The sequence below is a fragment of the Callospermophilus lateralis genome, chromosome 15 (genome assembly GCF_048772815.1).
Source record: "Callospermophilus lateralis isolate mCalLat2 chromosome 15, mCalLat2.hap1, whole genome shotgun sequence".
Lineage (NCBI taxonomy): Eukaryota > Metazoa > Chordata > Mammalia > Rodentia > Sciuridae > Callospermophilus > Callospermophilus lateralis.
In genome coordinates this window covers 39,560,555-39,584,123 of record NC_135319.1, presented here as the reverse complement: position 1 = coordinate 39,584,123, position 23,569 = coordinate 39,560,555, and the positions used below count along the sequence as shown (strand labels likewise).

At 35.4% G+C, this 23,569-nt stretch overlaps 1 protein-coding gene across 1 annotated transcript in view; it reads left to right on the top strand.

Annotated features, from left to right (window-relative positions):
- The window catches only part of Ctnna3 (catenin alpha 3), a 1,643,966-nt gene that overhangs the window by 816,157 nt on the left and 804,240 nt on the right, over positions 1–23,569 (top strand). Inside the window, exons 8-9 of the mRNA XM_076834267.1 lie at positions 8,770–8,850; positions 17,347–17,499. Of these exons, the coding sequence (XP_076690382.1) occupies positions 8,770–8,850; positions 17,347–17,499 (234 nt within the window). The remainder of the gene's footprint in view (positions 1–8,769; positions 8,851–17,346; positions 17,500–23,569) is intronic.

Below are 23,569 nucleotides of genomic sequence, written 5' to 3'. Positions count from 1 at the left end.
AGGGGTGAAAGGGGAAGGGAGGAGGCAGGGGACCAGCAAGGGCAGTGGAATGTGATGGACATCATTATCCAAAGTACATGTGAATGAAGACTTAATTGGGTATCAACATACTTATATATAAAGAGATATGAAAATTATGGTATATATGTGTAATAAGAATTATAATTCAAAAAATTAAAAAAAACAAAGTACATGTGTAAAGACATGAATTGGCGTGAACATACTATATACAAAGATATGAAAAATTGTATTCTATATGTGTAATAAGAACTGTAATGCATTCTGCTGTCATGTATTTAAAAAATAAAATCAATAAAATGGGAAACTGAAAAAAGATGAGGCAGATTATAAATAAAAATATAATGTTTAAAGGTGTTATAATTGAACTATGTTAAGAAATTAGTGGAAACCCAAATAGAAGAATATGTAATTATTTTTTATTGTGAGGTTGAGTAGAGTCAAAAATGGTGATACTGAGAATAAGGCAGTCTAAATGCACCAATTTATGAATAAGAATCTTCTTGTTGAGCAAGAAGAGATGAAGGTTTTCTGGATGACAGTCAGTGATTGAAAAATCATAAGGAAATCAGCCAGCTGATGTGGTTCAGGAAATGCAAGAGTTATTAACAATGTAAGCATGATAATAGCTGTTAACATTTTTTGAGTACTTACTTTGCAAGAACTTGTATATCTTATCTCTTAATTTCTTATAATAATGATATAATATAATGACTGTATTATTTTCATTTTATGGACAAAGAGACAACCTTTGAGAGATTAATAACCTGGGTTGTCAAGTGATGGAGTTCAGATTAAAACACAATGTCAAAGGGCTCCACAAATTTATATTTTGCTTATTATAGTTTTGAAATACATTTATATAATTTTTATCATAGAAATGTTAATTTTGACTTAAGTTATAGCATATTCTCATTTCTATGGAATGATGTGTTAAGTCTAAGCAAGGACTCCACTTATCTGATCCAACCATTTACACTGTGTCCTCCTGGGGCAAGATAGTAAAACTAACTGAACTTCAGTGTCTTCATATGCAAACATGTGAAGAGTTGCGGGAACAGCAGATTAGATAATACATGTAAAGTGCTTGTTCCCCCTCACCAGCTCCCCATCCTACCCGGGAGGCAGTACATGAACACAGCATTGTACTTTTCCAAACAATACAAAAGTTTAAGAAATTTGCAGTCTTCTATTATTCTTCTAAAGCATTATACTATTTTTTCTAAAACTTTATTTAAATTTATTTTGAACTCCTACATAAAAATATAAAATTTGTACAGATTTATAGGTATCATGTGATTTGATGGTATCAATTATGTAATGTTTAAATCAGAGTAAACTTATCACCTCAAATGATCGTGGCAAAAATATTAAAATCCTTTTTTCTAGCTTTTTGAAATACATATTATGTTGTCCTTTTCTATAGTTACCCTATTGTGTAATAGGGCAGAACTTTTTATTTGTATTTAACTGTAATTCAGCACCCATTGAACAATTTTTCTCCTCCTACTCCCTTACTCTCCTGAGCCTCTGGTAACCAGCATTCTACTCTCAATTTCTATGAAATCAACTTTTTGAGATTCTACACATAAATGAAATCATGTGGAACTTGTCTTTCAGTGCCTGGTTTGTTTCACATAGCATAATACTTCCAGTTCCTTTCATGGTGTCAGAAATAGCAGGATTTCATCCTTTAATCTTTCATTTGGCAGATGATGATGATGATGATGATGATGATGATGATGATGATTTTGGCAGTAGAGATTGAACCCAGGGGCACTTAACCACTGAGACACCTCCCTAGCCCTCTTTATGTTTTATTTTGAGACAGGATCATACTAAGTTTCTTAGGGCCTCACTAAGTTGCTGAGACTGGCTTTGAATTCACAATCTTCTTGCCTTAGCCTCCAAAGTCTCTGGGATTACTGGTGTGTACCACCATGCCTGGCTAAATAGTATTCTGTTGTGTGTGTATCATATTTAAGCCACTCATCACTTGATGGACACTTAAGTTTCTTCCATTTCTTAGTTATTGGGAATAGTGCTGCAATAAATATTTGTATGGAGTTATCTCTTCAACATACCCATTTTATTTCCTTTTGAACATGTACCCAGTAGTACGATTTCTGGATCATACAGAACCACCACACTATTCTCCATAATGGCTACACTAATTTATGTTCTCCTTAACAGTGTGCAAAGGTTTTCTTTTCTCCATTTACTTTCTTACTAGCACTTATCTTTTTTCTTTTCAGTAATAGTCATTCTTCTTGGTGTCAGGTGGTATATAATCATGGTTTTGATTATTGTTTCCCTGATGATTAGTGATGTTGGGCATTTTTTTCATATACTTGTTGACCATTTGTATGCTGTCTTTATATAAATGCCAATTTGGGTCTATTACTTGCTTTTAAAAAAATACATATTTTTTTAAGTTGTTGATAGACCTTTATTTTTTTATTTATATGTGGTACTGAGAATCAAACCCAGTGCCTTACACATGCCAGGCAATTGCGCTACCGCTGAGCCCCAGCCCCAGCCCTATTACTTGCTTTTTAATCAGGATTTTGCTTTTGTTTTCTGTTCTTTGGGGATTGTGTCAAAAAGAAACCTACCCATTCCTATGTCGCGAAACATTTCTTCTATGTTTTCTTATGGTAGTTTCATTCTATTCTTATATACAGTTACTTTTAAAAAGCTTACTTCAAATGTCAGAGTTAATTTCTGGTTTGTTTTAGTTTTATTTTCATATCTTAGTCCTTGCTTCAGAAAGATTACTTAGCAGGCCCTATCAGGGTGTCTTCCTGACATGCTACTCAGTACAGTGGTATTCTAAAAGAAGAGATTTGATTTTTTATGCTTGTCTATTTGTTTATCTTTCATGCCTGAAATATGTGGACTAGAATCTGTTTCCTCTGCTATTTGTTAAACATAAAATATTTTTAAAGCTATTTCTACAGAGAAGAACTAAGTTTAAGGGCATCATATTTCATCTTTACCATGAAATAAAGATTTTTCCACTAAAAGGGAAATGTTTCATTTTAAAAGCTTGAGTAAAATGTCATACATATAAAACAACAACAACAAAATAACAACAAAAACCATTTTCCTGCTGTTTAAATTCTACACAGGGTCCTCTGCACTAACATCTTCATTTGGTTATGAATTAAATAAATTATCATTTTCTTTAATCCTCATTCCTCAATGTTTGAGTTTTCTAGTTTTCTGGGGTGAGGATTATGGCCTTCCTATTTCAAATGTCTCCTTTTATTTGTATGATTTCAGGTTTATATCACACTCACACATGTTTTGATGCATTTTCAATAGCTATTCATGCAAGAAATTATATAATAAAAGTAACATAATATTCTATAATTTTTCTTTTTAGAGAATGTGATCCTTTCATAACATTTTAAAGTTATGAAAGAATATAGGAGCAATTGAGGACAAACCTTTATTTTATAGGTTTGGAAATTTTAAGTACCAGAAATATGATGAGATTTGTCAAAATTCTATGCAGTCTTCCATTTCTCTACTATTCTCCACTATTTCTCTACATTCTGATGAGCTCCTACTATGTGCAAAGCACTGTACTGGGTGCTTTGAGAAATAAAGCTCTAAGGGCTTTTTTTCCCTCAAGGGTATCATACTGTAGTGAGATATATATGTGAATAAGCAGTTGGTCACAGAACATACAATAGCCAAGTGAACACAGGTCCTTCAGCAATTCCAAGTTGAATTATCATTTTTGTTGACCCAGTTCTCTTGAAATGATCATTTCAGTTCACAGCATCACCATTCATCCAGTCATTATGGTTAGAAACCCAGACACCAACCCAGATTGTTCTCTTTCCTTCACCTGCCAGCACCTGCCAATCGTCATCCTACCTCATTGACCCACAGTCCTTAGGCCTGCCATTTTTCTTTATCCTAACTGTCGCTGCATTGGTTTCAACAGTGTTCATTCCTTTTGTAGACTGTTGCTGTGACTGTCCTCAGTCTTCTGCCTGTTTGTATTCTTAATTGCCTCAAATCTGTTGTGCAGACTCTAGCAGTTTGACATAATGATATGACTGTCTTACTTGTTTAAATTTCATAGCACCTGCTGTCTGTCTATAGGATCAACCTCATTTCTTAGGAAAGAAAAGACCTCCAGGATCAGGAAGTCCTCCCCTCATAATTTTATGTTGATTACCAAATATGCTTTATGGACCTTGGCCTTAGCTCAGGTTGTCACTGTCTCCCCAGAAGGGTATTTGCTCTTGTGCTCACCTGCCTGACTCCCATCATCCTTCAGTCCTTCCCCTCAATCCTTCCCTTACCCTTAATGGAATATTGTTCTCATCCACCTAAACATTACTCTAGATTCTTCTACTAAGAACTGTGTCTGTGTCTATATCTACTACTAGATGCATGCTGCTCAAAGATGGGCACTGGGTTAATGCAGCATTGATCCTCAGATGGTACCTGGCATATAATAGATAATAAAGATTTTTTGACTATATTGGATTGACTTTTTATTAAGCCAAGTGTTATAAAAGAAGTATAAATATCATTACCCTCTCTTTCTCAAGGATTAGATATTTTGTTTATTGGCTTTTAGCTCTCTATTTATTCCCATCTAACTGAAAGGTGACTTGCATAAAGAGTTAAGAACTTAATGTATGTTTTAGAATGACACGATCCAATAAATCTTTCTGCAGTAACAAACTCATTCTATCTTTGTGATATACAATACAGTAGTCACCAGACATATGTGGATATTGAGCACTTTAGATTTTTCAAATTGAGGAGCTGAGGAGCTGAATTTTTAATGTTTTAATTAATTTACACTTAAATTTAAATAGCCACGTGTGATTAGTAGGTACTGCATATCAGACAGTGCAGTGTTGGAAAGTTCTCTCCCGTGGAGTCCCAATAGTACACAGATGGAACATTCAGATTAGGATAATTCAATGAAAGTTTATTTATAAAGGAATTTTTTCCAGATGTGTAATTTAGCTTTAAGGGAACCATGAGAGAGTACAATTAACCATGGTAGTTATATGGGAGCAATGATGAGGTAGACTTGATGGAAAGACTCATAGTTAAGATTATATAGATCTAAGCCTGAATCCTACCGGGACCATATTTATAAAATGCAATAATGATTTTAATGAAATTTCATTGAATGAAAGATCATACTCAGAACTGTTCTTTTCAGTAGAATATTTCCTGCAGTTTGTTTCCTGATGACGAATATGACTGCTGGCTCTGTGCAGTGCTGATCCACATCACATTTTCCCAGTCTTTTCCCTGACACTCCCTCAAAGTCATCCCTTTTCTAATAGCAGGACTGTGCTGACCCAATAATGGCTCCTGTCAAGGATTCCTTTAAGAAGCATCATCTCTTGTGAGCACTTGGAATATAGGAAGGTTCTCACTGTTATCTGTGGTTGTGTTTTAATATCCTGCCATTTCCATTCCTCATCTCAGAACACAGAATTCTCCTTTGGTCTTAGCTCATTGCTTGATGATTTGTTAAGGCTTTGAAAACACAAGGAATGAGGGCTTTTAAATAGGATGGGGCTATTTCTCCTTGCTTTATTTATTTTTATGCCATGCAAAAGGAATAAAGAGGCATAAAATGGTTCAACTGAAGCCAAATAAATCAGGATAAATAGAGCAAGGACCCAATAAAAAATAGAGGTGAAAAAGAAGAAAGGTGTGGGTGGTTGGAGGTGGGGCTTAGAGGGAGAGAAAAGGAAGGAAGAATGAAGAACTTTATATTGCCTTAAATGTTAGGGACTGTTTATCATTACCTGGAGAACAAAATGTCTTTGACCCAAGGAAACATTTTGAACTAAGGTTAAGCTCTGAGTAAAAATTAGGAAATCATCATTGTTGTCCTTATTGAATCTCTTCATGCTGTCACCTCCTGTCATCCTTTATTAAAGTTTTGTATGCCTCTGCTGCTAGGTCTGAGAAGACTGACATCTTTTAGTTGTTCTGATGAATCACACCATAGAAGCTAGTGATTTTTTTTTTAAAGAGAGAGTGAGAGAGAATTTTAATATTTATTTTTTAGTATTCGGCGGACACAACATCTCTGTTTGTATGTGGTGCTGAGGATCAACCCGGGCCGCTCACATGCCAGGCGAGCGCGCTACCGCTTGAGCCACATCCCCAGCCCCAAAGCTAGTGATTTTTTTACAGCCAACACTATAGGAGTCTCCCATATTATTATTGATACTGTGCGGGTATGTGTGGGAGGATTCTTTCTCCCACTCCTGCTCCCTTCACCCCCTTTTTTCTGATGTCTCTACTTTCATGAAATAGAAAGAGATATAACCAAGAGTTAATAATATGGGGCTAAGGTTGTAACTCAGTGGTAGAGCACTTGCCTAGTGTGTGTGAGGCACTGGGTTTGATCCTCAGCACCACATAAAAAAATAAATTAATTAAATAAAGTTATAAAAATATTTTTTTAAAGTTAGTAATGCATTAAACTTAGGTAAAATTAAGAGCTATCTCTGAGCCCATTGTGTATCTGTTTATGGGGCTGCCTTATATAGCCCTGAATTAACTCTTCACAACTTTGTACTGCTAGTATGGAGAATGTGGGTAAGAACTGTGGAAGTATTCACTATTTTTATCTGGGTGTGTTGCCACCATTGCTCTGATATACAGAATTTTATTTGTGTTTGATGAAAAAGCCTCATTTAAATATCTTTTATCTCTCCTTCTTTTTTTACCCCCTTCTTCACTAGACACAGTTTCTATCATGTACACATTCCACATTGCCCTTCAAAAATAAAATATGGCATAGGCTTAGTGGTCCTCTATTTTGTCAGCTAGATATGTGTAGCATCAATTTTGGGTATCACAGTACTTGGAAGCTGGTATTGAGATTTTAAAGAGATAGACCCATGAATTCCAAATCTTGCAGTCTATAGGATCATCTCAAAGTGATGATAATTTTTCTATACCCTTTAAATAATAGCAAAACATCTGCTGAGAAAATCTGAACCTAACAGATATAGATGGGTACCAGCAACCTCTCAGCTAATAGAGGAAATTGGGTGTGCCTTTTAGCTCAATGCTGAAATCTTCAGAGTCCAGCATTATATCTTCCTGGCATACAGCAGGCCTCTAACTAAAATTATGTTGTATTTTGAATCAAATTGCTCACTTATAGAGTAGTTAATTCTATTCAATAAGTTCTATGTAAGTTGTACCAAAGAGTCAAAAAAATTAATATAGGGCTGAGGTTGTGGCTCAGTGGTAGAGCACTGGCCTAGCACATGGGCGGCTCTGGGTTTGATCCTTGGCACCACATATAAATAAATAAATTAAATAAAAGTATTGTGTCCAACTACAACTAAAAATTTTTTTTTTAAATTTAATATATACCTGTCGATATCAAGATTTTAACAGCATTTTATGGGTGATGAGCGTGCACGGAAATAGAATGAGGATATTGGGAAATGCTATTGGAGGAAGGAGAGGAAGATGTTTATTTTGAGCATATCTTTGAGGAAAATTTGTTGTGGAAACCATTGAAGAGTGGGAAGGATTTTAATAGGTATTGTTTGGAGAGATGCTCCCTGAAATCAGTGCTCTTTCAGGTATATGTAAGAACTGGGGAAAAGAGAAAAATGTAGGAATATATCTACTGTGAAGGATAGTGCTTAAGAAGATGTGGCAATAGATTAAACTAAATAGGTAGGTTAGGACAGAATATAAATGATCTTAAATTTCTTGTTCAGGAGTCTTTCTGTCTGAAGAAAGATTTTGGGATTTTTGAGTTTAGTCATGGGAGTAGTGTCTCACATGCTGCCTCATGGTCTATGCTTTGCCCTGGTGTCCTTTTTAATGGAGTCATGTGTAAACTCCCTCAGTTATCAGTTGCATAAACTTGCCTTCCTGATTTTCAAGGTCTCCTCTCAAGAGCCCTTTTCAGTTTATTAATTTAAAAGCAGCAATTTTCCTAGAGGTGAATCGCATAATGATTTTTTCCAATCTCTTTTATATGCAATATCACAGGAAAAGTATGATTAAATTCAATCCAGTTGTTTCCCACAAAAATAATAGGTAGAAATATTAACCAAGGTGACTCTGTATGTGCTTAATAGTCTAAAGATTTGGGTTAAGGCTATAACAGAGAGAACCGTTCTGCTCAAAGAATAAAAAGGTGTTGCAGAAATTATCTTGAAGAGCCAAAAACAGCATCCAGTTCTTACTTAAAACAATTTGTTCTTGGAATATTGTCAGCTAAAATTGTGGTCAACTTTTGCAAATGCTATGAATTTGCACTGCATATTTTATTTAGTGTTTAGCAAAACTCCAATATGGCTCTGCATAACTTACACTATACACCATGAAAATGACTTCAGAAACTCCCACAGAAGTTGACAAATTGGGCATCTAATGCTTTTAAGCTAATTGCATGCTTAGCAGTTAAAAAGTTGACTTGTTAAGAATGAAAATCTGAATTTCATGGAGATAATGCTCTGCTTACTGCCACATTGAATCAAACCCTGTATCAGAAATATTACAAAAGTTTAAAGAAGAAAATAACATAAGATTTAATCACCATTCTACTTAGTCTTAAGTGAAATGCTCATGAATCATATGCAATATCATAGCAGTTTTGAAAACTATTCTTGAATTTTCAAGCTGTTATTTTCAGGAAATTTAGAAAGCAAATTGCTAAGTGATAAAGAGTAATTTGATACCATTGCTTATGTCATTTTTTTTTCTCCCTTGCAGACTGGAAAAAAAGAAAGGAGTAATACTTTGAATATTGCTATAGACAACATGTGCAAGAAGACAAGAGACCTTCGTAGACAGGTGAGGGGAGAGAGATTTGGACACAGAAACAAGCATGTGAAATTAGGCTTTTGTTTATTGTTGAAATATTTATTTCTTGTTTCTGTTCTTTTAAAATTAACTTAGAAGAAAAAACAAGAACAGTAAGTATATAATTTCCACATTTATATACCTCAAATGTTTTGTGGCAAACATAAAATAGAAAAAAGAATGTGTTTCTTTATGTCATGCAAAATTACATTCAAATCCTAGCTGTGTTCTCATCAGTTCTGAAATCTCAGGCACAGATTTCATCTCTCTGAGCTTCTCTGAAGCTATGAAATGGAATTAATAATATACGATAGAGCTGACTGGTACACAGTGAGTTTTCAGTGCATGTTGGTAAATTGATTTTATGACATTAAAAACTAACTTGAGTTTCTCATCCAAATGCTTATAGAAAACAACTAGTAATTCAAAATAATCCAATTCCCTCTTCAGATTACTTTTAGGATTCTTCACAAATTTGTTTCTATTCAAGTTAAGGCTGCTTTTTCACCTTGGGTCATCAGGAATTTAGGATTAGAAAGGATTTAATTAAACAATTTATAAGTCCAATATTATGCCTATCAAAAGATACAAAATTTTCCAGAAGCATGAAGACTTAGCTAATTTCAAAAACATTTGCTTTTCACTATTAAATAATTGAACTTCTTCATGTACAACTTTTAATGTGGTTACCATTAACTCATAAAAGAGGAGCAAATGCTTTTCAGCTAAAAGCTTTTTTTAAAAAAAAAAAATTTAGTTGTCAATGGACCTTTATTTTATTTATTTATATGTGGTGCTTAGAATCGAACCCAGTGCCTCACATATGCTAGGCAAGCACTCTACCACTGAGCTACAACCCTAGCCCTCAACCCAAAGCTTTTTATTTTATTTTTTTTGAGAGAGAGAGAGAATTTTTTAATATTTGTTTTTAGTTTTTGGTGGACACAACATCTTTATTTTTATTTTTATATGGTGCTGAGGATCGAATCCAGCGTTCCGTGCATGCCAGGTGAGCGCGCTACTGCTTAAGCCACATCCCCAGCCGCAACCAAAAGCTTTTAATGCAATATTTTATCATAGCTTAATGGGAAGATTTAGTTAAATGGTTGGGTGATTATTTGTTTAATTCAGATGTAGATTTGAAAATGGAATAAATAAGGATCTCCAGACAGTTAACGTTGGATGTGTAAAAACCCAATTTTAAATTAAAGTCTGTGAAAAATCCCAATTTCTTAATTTTATGGCCTTAATGTAAATTCTATTTCTACTGTCAGTCCTTAGAATCATGGGATTGAAGTATTGAAAGGGACTTATTAGCACAATCTGTTTTACAATGCAGATGAGAAAACAGGTCAGAGTGATGGAGGTGACTTGCATAAGGAGGAAGGGGCACTGAGTTAGCACCTATACTAGAACTCAGGAGAAACAGGGGACTCTTAACCTCAGAGCCGTCATCTCTCTTTGTTGAATAATTTTTACTCTCTGTCTTCAAAATTTCTACCTCATTTGTTACTTGTAGGACTTGAAAGAGTTGTTTCTGAGAACTGCCAGCATATATGTAAATGTTCCTGACTTTTCCATCTATATTGCATTCAACAAATTTGGGCATAAAGAGCTTATCTACATTCATACCTCCAAAGTTTTTGAAGTAATTATTTTTCAAAAAAAAGAAAAAAAGAAAAAAAGAAATTCCTCTCATGTTGGATTACTAGATTTAGCAAATAAAAGCAAACTATGCCCAGTTAAATTTGAATTTCAGATTAGCAACATACGTTATTTTAATATAATTATGTTCCAATTATTGCATGGGACTTACTTATATTAAGAAAATAGGGGCTGTGGCTGTGGCTCAGTGGTAGAGTGCTTGCCTAGCACGTGCAAGGTGCTGGGTTCGATCCTCAGCACCACATACAAATAAATAAATAAAATATTGTGTCCAACAACAACTAAAAAATTTTTTTTTAAAATAGTTTTGTTTATCTGTAATTCAAATGTAACTTGGTGTCCTTTATTTTATCTTGAAATCATACTTGCTGCCATCTGAGATATAGAAATAGCATAAGAATTACTAATACTTTCTTCATAGGAATTATTTGCTGTCTGTAGAGAACTGATGTGTTCTGGAGGCATGATTATTCCATATTGTTTCACTGGTCAATAGCTCTCTTGTTTCAGTTTTCCACTAATGTGTAATAAATTACCATAAACAACAGCAACCATGATTCCATCTCATGTTTTCAGAGGTTTGCTGGGGATCCCCAGAGCTATTTCTGTACTTTTTTCCCTTGTGATTTCCCAGGTAGTGGTAGTCAAATGGTGACTGTGGCTGGGTGCTTCAGGCCATGGTGCTTCCTCCTGTTCCCTCTCTCCATGTGGTGTCTAATCTTCTATGGCCCCTTTATGTGTTTACTAACTCCAGTAAGGTATCTTGAATTTATCATATGGTAGTTCAAGGTATCAATAAAGAAGAGTTGGAAGCTGCCTGGTCTTCTTAATGTCTAAACTCCAAAGTCACAGAGATTAATTTCCTCTACATTTTATAGGTTAACATATTCATAGACCTTACCCTAGGTCAAAAGTACAGGAAGAAGCTTTATCTTTTATAGGAGAAAAAGTCTGTGTGTACATGAATATGTGGAATTGTTAAGAAGTCATGTTTATTATCAAAGTTGGTGATATAAGTTACTATGATTCTTTCTAACTATCCTCACTGGGCCCCAACCTAGTACTTCCTTTCCATCCTGATGTTCATACCTTTGGTAGTAATAAAAGTTCATTTATTACACCTCCACCTCTTATTATTGTAAAGCTCACTTAACAATTTAAACATTTACATATACACTTACAAAGATAAAGCCCTATCTTAAATTGTTTTTCTTTGATGTTATGGTTTGGATATGGGGGATCCTCCAAAGGCTCCTGTGTTAAAACAGGGATTTTCAGAGGGTGAAATGATTATATTATGAGGGTCATCAGTCAATGCTAGTGTGAATATACTGACTGGGTGGTAATTGTTGGTAAGTAGGGTGTGGCTGGAGGAGTTGTGTCACTGGGAGCATGCCCTGAAAGGGTTTATCTTCCCTGAAGCCCTCCTACCCCGCCCCCTACATTCTGGCCACCATGTTCTGAGCTATTTTACTCTGCCACACTCTTCTGCCTCACCTAAGGCCAGAGCAATGGAATTGGCTGACCATGAACTGAGCCCCTGAAACCATAAGGCTAAATAAACTTTTCTTCCCCTAAGTTGGTCTTTTGGATATGTTGATGACAGTGATGAAGAGCTGACTAAGATGTTTGGATTATTTAGCATTCATCCCTTGCTCTAGAACTAGTTTTATTTTTAACAATAAAAAAATAAAATCAAGTCTTCTCTCCATTCATCCTCATCCCCTTTCTTAATCATGGTTTTTCATCAGTAACAGAAACAGTTTAGTTTTGGATTCAGAGAATAATTGGACCTTCTCTATAAGGAATGACATAGATTGCTTAGAAGTATCTGAAGATGAACTACATTTTGGGGCATAGAAGTGTAATAATCTAGGAGATGATAGAGTATATATTAGTTTTAACTTTCTTGCTCAATAACTTTCTTGCTTATTTTATTATAGAACAAACACAAAAGTTCTTAGCATGATGTTCTAGGTCTCAACTGACATCCTATTATTCTTTTTCAAAAAATTTGCTCTAATTAGTTATGATTGACAGTGGAATTCATTTTGACACATCATACATAGATGGAGTATAACTTATTCTTCTGATTATAAACAATGTAGACTTACACTGGTTGTATAATCATATATGCACACAGGGTAATAATGTCCAGTTCTTTCCTATCCCATAGCCTTTTCCTATTGTTCTTCAACGTTCTCACTCCTTTGGCTCTCCTTCTCAATTCCTCACATCATCACATCAATACCTTCACCTGTTCTCTGGCAAACCCATGTTTATGCTCAGCATGTTTATGGAATGTTCATGGTAGGTTTAGCTTGGTACTTTCTCCATGATTATTTACCCCTTTTAATTACTAATCAACTGAGTAAGTTGAACAGTAGGGCCAATCCTACTTCTCCCATGAAACAATTGCTATTTTCATCAGTGAGAATTACTATTTTTCTTCTGGAGTACTTACAGACTGTACACTTCTATTATAACAGTGATCTCTAATCTGCTTGTAGTTTGTTTTTTTCCTTGTAAAAGAAGTTTCTTCCCAGTGGATTAAAAGCCCTTGTAATGATAATTATAACAACATCTCTAATTTAGTAAATGATCCCCTGAACTCTCTACCAAGTGTACTCTGTATATTATTTATTTTTGACCCTAAAATAAGAAATAACTCCATGGTATTATTATCTTTCAAGTGAATTATATTTCCAAACATCATTTATCCAACTGGTAGAGCCAATTTTAGTCCAGGTCCAGCAACCCCAGCACAAGTTTGTCACCACTATAAGAACTGGGTACAATGGCTTCAGAGCACCCAGATCCTCATATATTGATTTTACAATCATAAATTCTTTTCTCCCTTATTACTTATTTTACATGCTTTCAAAAATTTAACTTGCCTTTTTTCAATTACCTCCTTTCCTCCCATCTTTTATTTGAGACCTGAATATCTATTGGAATGCTCAATGAAGGATGAAGAATTTTAAACATATCACTTCATTAAAAATGAAAATGAGTATAATACAATTCATTGTATTATGAAGATTAAGGTGCATATTTGATTTCACTAAAATCAGGCTAAAATTTTTATTTGTATATATATATTAATAAAAATGCATTATATTTCATAGACACCAAAGTAAGGTTGGGGTATATCCAAGAGTTCTGATTAAAAACAAATAAAACCAAAAAATCATTCTTTTTTGGTAGTGGATATTGAGTGCAGATCTGTTCTATCATGGAGCTACATCTACATCTGTTATAGTTTTTATTTTGAGACAGGATCTGGCTAAATTGCTTAAGGTATTACAAAGTTTCTGAGGCTGGCCTTGAACTTGCAAATCCTCCTAACTCAGCCTTTCTTTAATTACTGAGTTGCTGAGTTGCTAGATTCATCTTTTCTCCATGTTGGTATTACCAGTGCCACACTTGGAAAAACGACAGGTATGCTCTCATGCCTCCTTGTCATCATCATCTGATAATATTGAGTTTCCAAAGTGTAAATTCCATTAAATGGGCTCAGTAGTTACATGCTAAATTACTTGGTAGTTGATTTTGTTCCTGTTGGTCAACTGAGCCCTGCAAATCATATTTTTCTATTTCAGTTAAAATTACAATGTCCTTAATATACCCATTTTCTAGTTCTCTGAGGATGATTTATTTCTAAAACACTCTCTTTGCATTCCATTCTTCTTTTCTTCACCATATTATTCTTCCTGTTCCTCTATTTGGTGATTGCACTGGTGCTTTCTTACAGTTTTCACATAAGTCTTTTGCTATTGGGTTTCAATTGTAGAGAAATGTATTATTTTATTTGAGATCCCAAACCACTTATATCAGTGGAAAATAGAAAAATTGATGTCTCAAAATCTTTTATTAAACTGTACTGAGAAAAGATGGAAAGCCCCTCAGCTCGGTTTTGTCCTGACATCTTTCATGCCAGGCCACAAACAGGTATTTATTGAAAATACATACCTCTAACTCCTATTGGTTTTACATTAACTTCAGATTTTAGTGTTGTGGCTTCTACTTCTACATTGGTATATGGGGTTCCTCTCTAAACATTTTGGTATGTCATCTGAATGAAAGGAATGCAATATTCCATTAGACAAGAAATAATATGGAAATAAAGAATATTGAGGCTAGGCAAGGAAAATATTCACAGATAACTTGTGTAATACAGTGAAAAAACATTATATGAATACATTAGAAAATACTATGGATACTTATACATTGTATAAACACAGTTGCTCATCATAACATTCTAGTCCTTCTGTATCTTGTCCCTATTTGCACATTTAACCCTACCTTATAATAACTCATTTTTCATAGTCAGTAAATATGGCAAAATCACACCCAGTTATGTGCAAAGCAGAAGTGGAAGATTAAGATCAGCAAAGATTAGTTTATATAAGACATTGGAGTCTATCATTTGTTGAGTGACCAAATATTAATATCAGTTATATGTGTACGTTTTAGACTGGATTCCCCTGCAAATGGAGCTTAGTACAGAACCTTAGTACAGGTTGTTTATTTGGGAGATGAGCCCCAGAAAACAAGAGTAAGAGAACATTAAAAATGAGACAGGGGAGCTGGGGCTGTAGTTCAGTGGTAGAGCGCTTGCCTTGCACATGTGAGGCACTGGGTTTGATCCTCAGCACCACATAAAAAATAAAGATTCTTTTTAAAAAAGGGTGAGGTAGGGAAAGAAGAAAGGATATGTTATTGACAATGCTGCTTTAGGAAGCAGGAGCTTGAAGACTTCTGAGAAACAATAGAATACCTCCCAGATTGTCAGATTGGAGATTAGAAACTTTGTTCAGTAACTCCTTTCCCTATTGCTCAAGTGTTGGCCCCTGTGGTGGCCTCTCCAGAACTTCTAAGATATTACAAAGTGAGAAAATTTATTCTCCATGTCTCTAAATTTTTGCTTTGATAATTCATCAGTATCACCAAAGCAAAAATTTAGAGAGAGAATAATTTTTTTTTGAAACTTTTTGGAAAAGTCCAAGAAAGCAGTATGACTGGGGACAGTTGAAGATGGGAACTATAATGTTGACATTATAATTTTGTTTGTTACAATGAGTACATTTAGAGAATAAAGATATGGAGAATTTTTTAAAAGTTTGTCTTTTAGTTCTTGGTCATTTGTTCTTTTTTTTTCTCTTGGCTATTATCTAAGTCTGTTTTTATGTCCTACTTTTCCACCTGCATGACACATAAATGGAAATATTTCTTAAGGTTTCCTTTTTGGATGTCTCTCCTCTGTATATCTTCCTGAATAGAATTCCATCCACATCATTGGCTTGAGTACCTACAGTATGAAGACTCCCAATGTCTTGTCTTTGGTGCAGATGTTCCTCTTGTGTCCCAGTTACAAATATAAAGAAGAGGATAAATGGGAAGATGGTCATGGAAAACTGTTCTGCCTCTTGGAAATTTCTGCTACTTTTCTCTTAATATCTGAAACTATGCAACATACTTCCTGGCTTCAGTCCTAATTTATGACCTCTTAACTGAGTTCCTTGATGGACAAAAACCACATTATTCATTCACTTAAGTTCTCCTTTCCTTATAACTTCTTAGGAATCTGTACTCTGTCCTAATAAGTGCTCAGTAAATATTAATTTGTTGCCATAAATGATTTGCCTTTTTGCATGCTAAACAGACTCTTTGGGGATATTCCTAAAGCTTTTGTGAGGTTGTTGATAGGCAGAAAATTTCACAAATTTTCTGAGTGATTTCTACCATCTTGAACAAAGGTATTTATTTTGCAGAAATGTATAATTATTATGGATTTATTATGTTATAACTATTATAGGAAGATAGGACTTCTTAAAAATGCAGCTCTCTCATTCAGCTACTTGAAAATCTACTACTGGTCATTCTCATGTACTCTAAAATTAGGCTGCTATTGGCTTAAAAAGTACTCTAAAATATAATTTTACAGAAGGCAAATTATAATTTTTCTATCTGATACTTATTTATTTCTTTGTTTTATTGTATAGAGCTTATTAAACTAAATGAGTGGGTTGATTCAAAAACCTTTGAGCCCATTCATAGTCATTGACATTGTTACTGAAACATTTTAGCATATTGTGATACTTAAAGTCTCAATAGCATATAAATACAATGAATTAATTTTCCAATGTGGTTTTAAATCTCAGAAAATATCTGCTGAGTAATTATCTGATTGTCATTTATATGCTTATATGTAATCTAATTTAAAAGTACTAATTGTAGCAGAATGTTATGGTTTAATAATTTAAGGTATGAGGGCAAGAACAATTAATGCAAATGGAGAAAATTGGACATCAAATTCATTTATTATTCTCCTTGCTCTATTAATCTGTTATCATCTGGCACAATTGGTGATCTAACTTGGTTTAATTACCATAAAGTCTACAATTTAGCTAATCAAAATTTATCACCCATTTCTCCAATAAGATAGAAAACATTTTGTAATTTTATAATTATGAAAATACAAGATATACAAAGATATTTGTACACATGTATAAACATTCCAATAATGCAATTTCTTTGAGGAAAAAGCTGAACATTACCCCTTATAATCTGATTCATGGGCTAAATAGAGTTTAAGAAAAATTAGTGACTTCTGAGCCAAGGGAATTATTGCTGTATGATTTTTTTTTCACCAGATACATTGTTTGTCTGACTTTTGTAGGGGATATTCAAATATAGTGTTGAATATTGTGATTTTATATATATAAAATGAATTTTGTAACCACTGAGATTAAAGATTAGGAAATAGCATGAACCTTTTCTGAAAAAAAAAAAACTCTTGAATTTTTAATTTCTCCTCAGCTCCGCAAGGCTATTATAGATCATGTGTCAGACTCTTTCTTGGATACAACAGTCCCACTTTTGGTTCTCATTGAAGCTGCTAAGAATGGCCGGGAAAAGGAAATAAAAGAATATGCTGCAATATTTCATGAACACACCAGCAGGCTTGTAGAGGTAAGCATGCTAGAACTGTAACCACTTTAAATCCAGGAGAATGAGACTCCCATTCCCCATTTACAGTTGAATTGTACCCAGATAAAAACTTGACAATGTATTACAAATGAAGCAGGGTTGTGGCTCGGAGATATGATGGTGTTTATGTCAAATAGCATAAACCATCCCCCACTGGCTTGGAACAGGAGCGATTTATTGAGAAAGAGCTATGAAACTGCACCCACTGTTGTTTTATTTTTTTAATGTATATTTTGTCTGAGCTACATAAAAGAACTAGCTGAATACAGACACTTAGTTTTATCCTTGTAGATATTTTCTTTCCATTCTAACTTAAAAGTATCAAATACTTTTCCTCGGACTGTTTTATTGTTTCTCTACCACCTTTTTATGGTTGTATTACTCTTTCAGTTTTTAAAAACATTTTCAACTAAGTACATAACTAAAACCAAGATTGTGGGATATATTAGGGTTGGATTAATGAATAATTAAGTACAGATAGTAGGTCAGACAAGAGATGATTAAACTATTCTACCACGCGGCCAGCGCAATGGTTTCATTAATGAGGTTCTTGGCATAAAAGTTAGCTAGCGAGATCGAAATAAACACACAGACTCAGTTACCTTTTTCTATGACCAGGTCCGAGACGGCTCCCCTCTCTGGTTCCCTCCTCTAACCGCCCGGCAGGGCAGCAAGGATTACTCAGGGCTAGCAGGAGAGAGAGAGAGCGAGCACGCCAGGGAGTAGCCTTTTATTGGGGAGCAAGAAATTCAGGGGAGAATTCCATCCAATGAAGGTTGAAGGGGGAGCCGCACTCCAAGGTCAGGGTCAGTGATTGGGCCTCCGGGGTCAGTGGTCAGTTACACCCCCACACGGACAGGTTCTCTCATCAGGAGAGGGCCGGGAAAGCTCCGACACAGCCAGAGCGCCTCAGACCCTAACCGGGAGTCACCCAGTCACGTGTGAGAATGGCTTCCGACATATTCCCCCTTTCTTTTCGCAAAAATGAGGCCGCGGTTCACTCTCTGGAGTTTCTGCATTCTTGTTCTGAAGACTTGCCATCCTACAATTACAGCGCAATAGAGAATTAGTGGCAAAGAGAATAATCCAATAATGTACCAGGCCGAGTGTTTGAGAATATTTCCAGGGTTGAATCCATTTAACTCCTTCAATATTTGGTTAGCCAAAGAAGAAGGATCTGAAAAATCAGCTCTATTATTTTGAATGTCTTGGATATGGTGATGAAGTTCCAGAATATCCAAGCTATTATTACTATTTTGCCAAATACCTAACAAATGGTTTTTAACCTTCTCCCAATCCCAGAGAGAAGCATTGTACTTGGCAGCTGTAACACACACATACTTATAATTAGCATGGCATTTAAGCCTTTCTTTAAATTTTAAGGCTGAAAGTTCATTACCTATGTCAATAACAGTTGCCTCTAAGGCGTTTAATTTAGTTTCAATCTTTTCATCAATATTTACTTGATTACGCAGAGCCTTGGAAGTATTTTGAGCTAAATTATTAAGAAATTTTGCATGCTGAATATTCTGAGACAATGTCAGAGACGCAGAGACAGTTGATGCAATAAAAGAGACTAGCGCCAAAACACCAACAATTATAACTCCAATAGCACGTTTAGGTCTTGCCAGCTGGGCATGAATTTGCTGTAAGACTTGTAAACCAGCATCAGCATACCATGGCTCTGAAATATTAGCAGGTAATAAAACAAAAGAGGGCTGATGAAGTATCAGCACTCCTTTTCCTCCATTATACCTAGTAATACAATTGGTTAGGTTACATTTATTACAAGTAACAATATATCTGTCATCTATCCATTTAACTTTTACATTTCCAATAATTAAAACATAAGGAGATTGGACACAAGCTCGTAAGCCATAGCAAGATCCCTCTTTACAGTTCTTGCCAATAAATCTTGGTAAGGGTTTGTCTGTAAAATGTAAGAATTCTGAGGCAGCAATTAAACGCCAAATATCTTTTTGAACACCACCTTTACTATAAGTCAAAATGTTACTAACAAATCCTGCAGGTGTCATAGCAGAATTTTTTTTTTTTTTCGTAATAGTCTCTTATCAATTTTTGGAGACCAGTCTAAAATATACCCACTATCTTTAGACACCTTATGTTGTACAGGAAAGGGATTTATACAATCCATCCATTTAGGAAAGGTGCCAATCTCAATTGTAGAACTATTTGGACAGTGGTGTATCCGTGGAGGTTTGGCAGAAATGACTGGCTTATTATGGGAAAGTCCCATCTTAATTACTGATCTAGTATTAGGCTTTAAATCTCCATAAATAGAATTATTTGTCAGTCTAGGTCTACCAATCGCTGTCTTTTCTTCGAATGATACTTTCAGACAGCCAGCATGTTTATCGTGGGACCAACACAAGGGTAATTGGGCACTATAGCCAGAATAATTAAATCTAGTCACATGATTGGGAGTAATATGAGTATCTGTAAATCCTCCCATCATGAATGAGTCATTAGTAAATACTGGAATAGATTTTCCAGTCCACACAGCTGGGTGTACCAGGGGTGGATCTGGGAAATATGTCCAGTAAGTGTCTACTTGATCCCCCTTTACCTGACAGCCCAGTAGGGCAATTACTGTTGTTACCATCATCATTGGGGTCCTGTTTTCGAAGTATTCGGGAAGCCTGGGTTGTTAGCTTTTTCACGTCTTCCCATGAAATCAGCTTTTTGGCTGGGTCAATCTGGTCTTTCTTCATCCTTTTCCGATATCTCCTCCTTCTGGATGGGGGCTCCTCTGGGTCGATCCTCAGTCGCTTCAATCTGGGTTCTATCTCTTCCATGTCTGATAGCACGTTCAGGCACCCAAATAGGACGAGAAGAATTTTCTGGGAAAATACAAGCATGCCCTCTGCCCCATATAATCACCGGGTCTGGGCCCTTCCACTGACCGGTCTGTAAATCTTTCCACAAAACTCTGCCTAAAGGGCCTGTTACTGAGGGAGACATTTGTCTCTCAGCAGCAGTGTGACCTTCTGCGTCACAGTTTAAAAAATTTAAAACAAACAAGGCATGATTAAGGCTATTTTGGGGAGTCATAAGCTTATCCCCCCTTTTTAATTTTTGTAATTGAAGTTTAATAGATAAATGAGCTCGTTCTACAATGGCTTGACCTTGGGGGTTATAAGGAATTCCTGTTTTATGATTAATTTTAAACTCTTGACAAAATTGTTGAAAAGAAGAGCTCACATAAGCTGGAGCATTATCTGTTTTAATCTGCATAGGGCATCCTAAAACAGAAAAAGCTGCTAGGCAATGAGAAATTACATTTTGAGAATTTTCCTTAGTACGTGCTGTGGCAAAAATAAATCTAGAATAAGTGTCCACTATGACATGCACATAACACTGCTTACCAAATTGAGGATTATGAGTTACGTCCATTTGCCAGATTTGATTTGGTTTTAATCCACGGGGATTTACCCCTGATGGTAGAGATGGAGTGTGAATAACACACTTAGGGCATTGGCTTACAATCTGACGAGCTTGTTCTCTAGTAATATTAAATTTTTTACGTAAGCTAGAAGCATTTTGATGATGTAAGGAATGGGAAGCTAGTGCACAGTCATATGAAGACATCTGTTGACAAAAAGCTACGAGTTTGTCAATTTTGTTATTACCTGAAGCTAAAGGTCCTGGAAGATTAGTATGAGCTCGTATATGTCCTACGAAACATGGATATTTCCGCATTAGCACTGCCTTTTGTAAATTATGAAATAATTTAAATAACTCTTGTGATGAAGTATACCCAATAACTGAAGTTTCAATATTTTTAGTAACTCCGACTGCATATAAGCTGTCAGAATAAATGTTAATAGGCTCATTTGCAAAGTAAGTTAAGGCACAAATCAGAGCTTGAAGCTCTGCTCTTTGGGCAGAAGTATAAGAAGTTTGTATTACCTCTGTGTGAACACGACTATAAAATCCTGCTTTACCTGAACTTGATCCATCAGTGAACACTGATAAGGCTTCATCTATAGGATGGGCACGTACAATCTTTGGAAAAATAAGTGACGTTAATGATGCAAATTGTATAATCTTATCACGAGGATAGTGACTGTCTATCTGGCCAGGAAAATCAGCAAAGGCTATTTGCCATGGGCTAGAAGTTTGAAAAAGCCAATTAATCTGTTGAACAGAAAATGGAATAATTATGATATCAGGTTCAGATCCAATTAATTGTAAAATCCTAGTTCTACCCTTAATTACTAATTGAGCTATAGAATCATGAAAAGGAATTAATGTTTTTTGAGGGGAGTGGGATAAATAAATCCACTCAATAACTCCTAATTTTTGCCATATGGCTCCTGTTGGTGTATGTTCAGTTGGAAATATTAATAAATACACCATTTCCTTAGGATCAACTCTAGTAAGCTGTGCATTTTTAATTGCATTTTTAACTTTCCTTAAGGCTGTTTTAGCCTCTAAAGTTAGCTGACGTGGAGAGGTTGGAGAAGGATTTCCTTGTAATATCTGAAATAAAGGACTTAACTCAGAAGTAGTTAGTTTTAAGGATGGTCTCAGCCAATTAATATCTCCTAATAGCTTTTGAAAATCATTAAGGGTATGTAACTCCTTAATTCTTATCTGAAGATTTTGAGGACGGATTGTACGTCCTTGAATTATCTGACCTAGATATTGAAAAGGTGACACTTTTTGAATTTTTTGAGGAGCTATGCATAAACCCATTGTTGTAAGCGAAGTCTCTAACTGAGTAAAAATTTCTGAAAGTACCTCTGAATTAGCATGAGCCAATAATATATCATCCATAAAATGAATAATATATGCATCAGGAAAGCTACTTCTTATGGGATCTATCGCCTGGTCTACGTATTTTTGGCACAGAGTAGGACTATTACGCATTCCCTGTGGGAGTACTTTCCAGCAATATCTTTTAACAGGTTCCTTAAAATTAATTGTTGGGACAGTGAAAGCAAATCTCTCACAATCTCCAGGATGTAACCTTATAGAGAAAAAACAGTCTTTTAAATCTATTACCATCAAGCTATAATCTAAAGGAATGGCTGTGGGAGAGGGAAGTCCTGGCTGTAAGGATCCCATAGGCTGAATTGCATGATTTATTGCCCTTAAATCCTGCAGCAATCTCCAATTTCCTGACTTTTTCTTAATAACAAAAATAGGTGTGTTCCAAGGACTAAGCGTTGGTTCTATATGACCAGCCTGAAGTTGTTCCTCTACTAACCTATGAATTATTTTAAGCTTTTCCCCTGAGATGGGCCACTGAGAAATCCATATAGGCTCCTCTGTGAGCCAGGTGATTTTTTCAGCTGTCTTAGGGATCGGGGAAGTACTCAGGGCCCCTAATAAAAATTTTGGCTTGGAGTATTTACTAATCTTTGTCGTGGAGACTGGTTTGTAAACAGATACTCTTCCTGAAGGGTCTCCCTATCATCTCCAGGAAAATATCTCTGACTAACTTCCTCAACTGATCTCATAGAGTTAGGAGTAACTAATAATAATCCCATTTTGGTTAAAATATCTCTTCCCCATAGATTAGCTGGTAAAGTCTCTAACACATAAGGCTTGAATACTCCACTGTTTCCATCGGAATCTTTCCAATGGAGATAGTTGGCACTTTGAGCGGGCTGTGAAATCTGCCCTATGCCCTCTAGGTTAGCTGGCGCTACGTGTAAAGGCCAGTTTCTTGGCCAAAATCTACTGGAAAGAATAGAGATATCAGCCCCTGTGTCAATTATTCCGAGGAATTTTTTATTATTAATTTTAAGTTCTAATAAAGGACGCTCTTGTCGTACTAACTGTGACCAGTATACTCTGTCCGGCGGCTTAGAAGCTGAACTTACCGGCAGGTGTTTCCCTGCATCACAGGGCAATAAAATTAATTGGGCAAATGTATCTCTTGGAGTGAGCCTTAGGGCATAATTGGATCTTACAGTAACCTTTAATTGTCCTTTAAAATCTGAATCTATCACACCAGGTACTACCTCAATGGCTCCCTTTAAATTATTACGTCCCAAAATTAAACCTATAGTATTATCAGGAA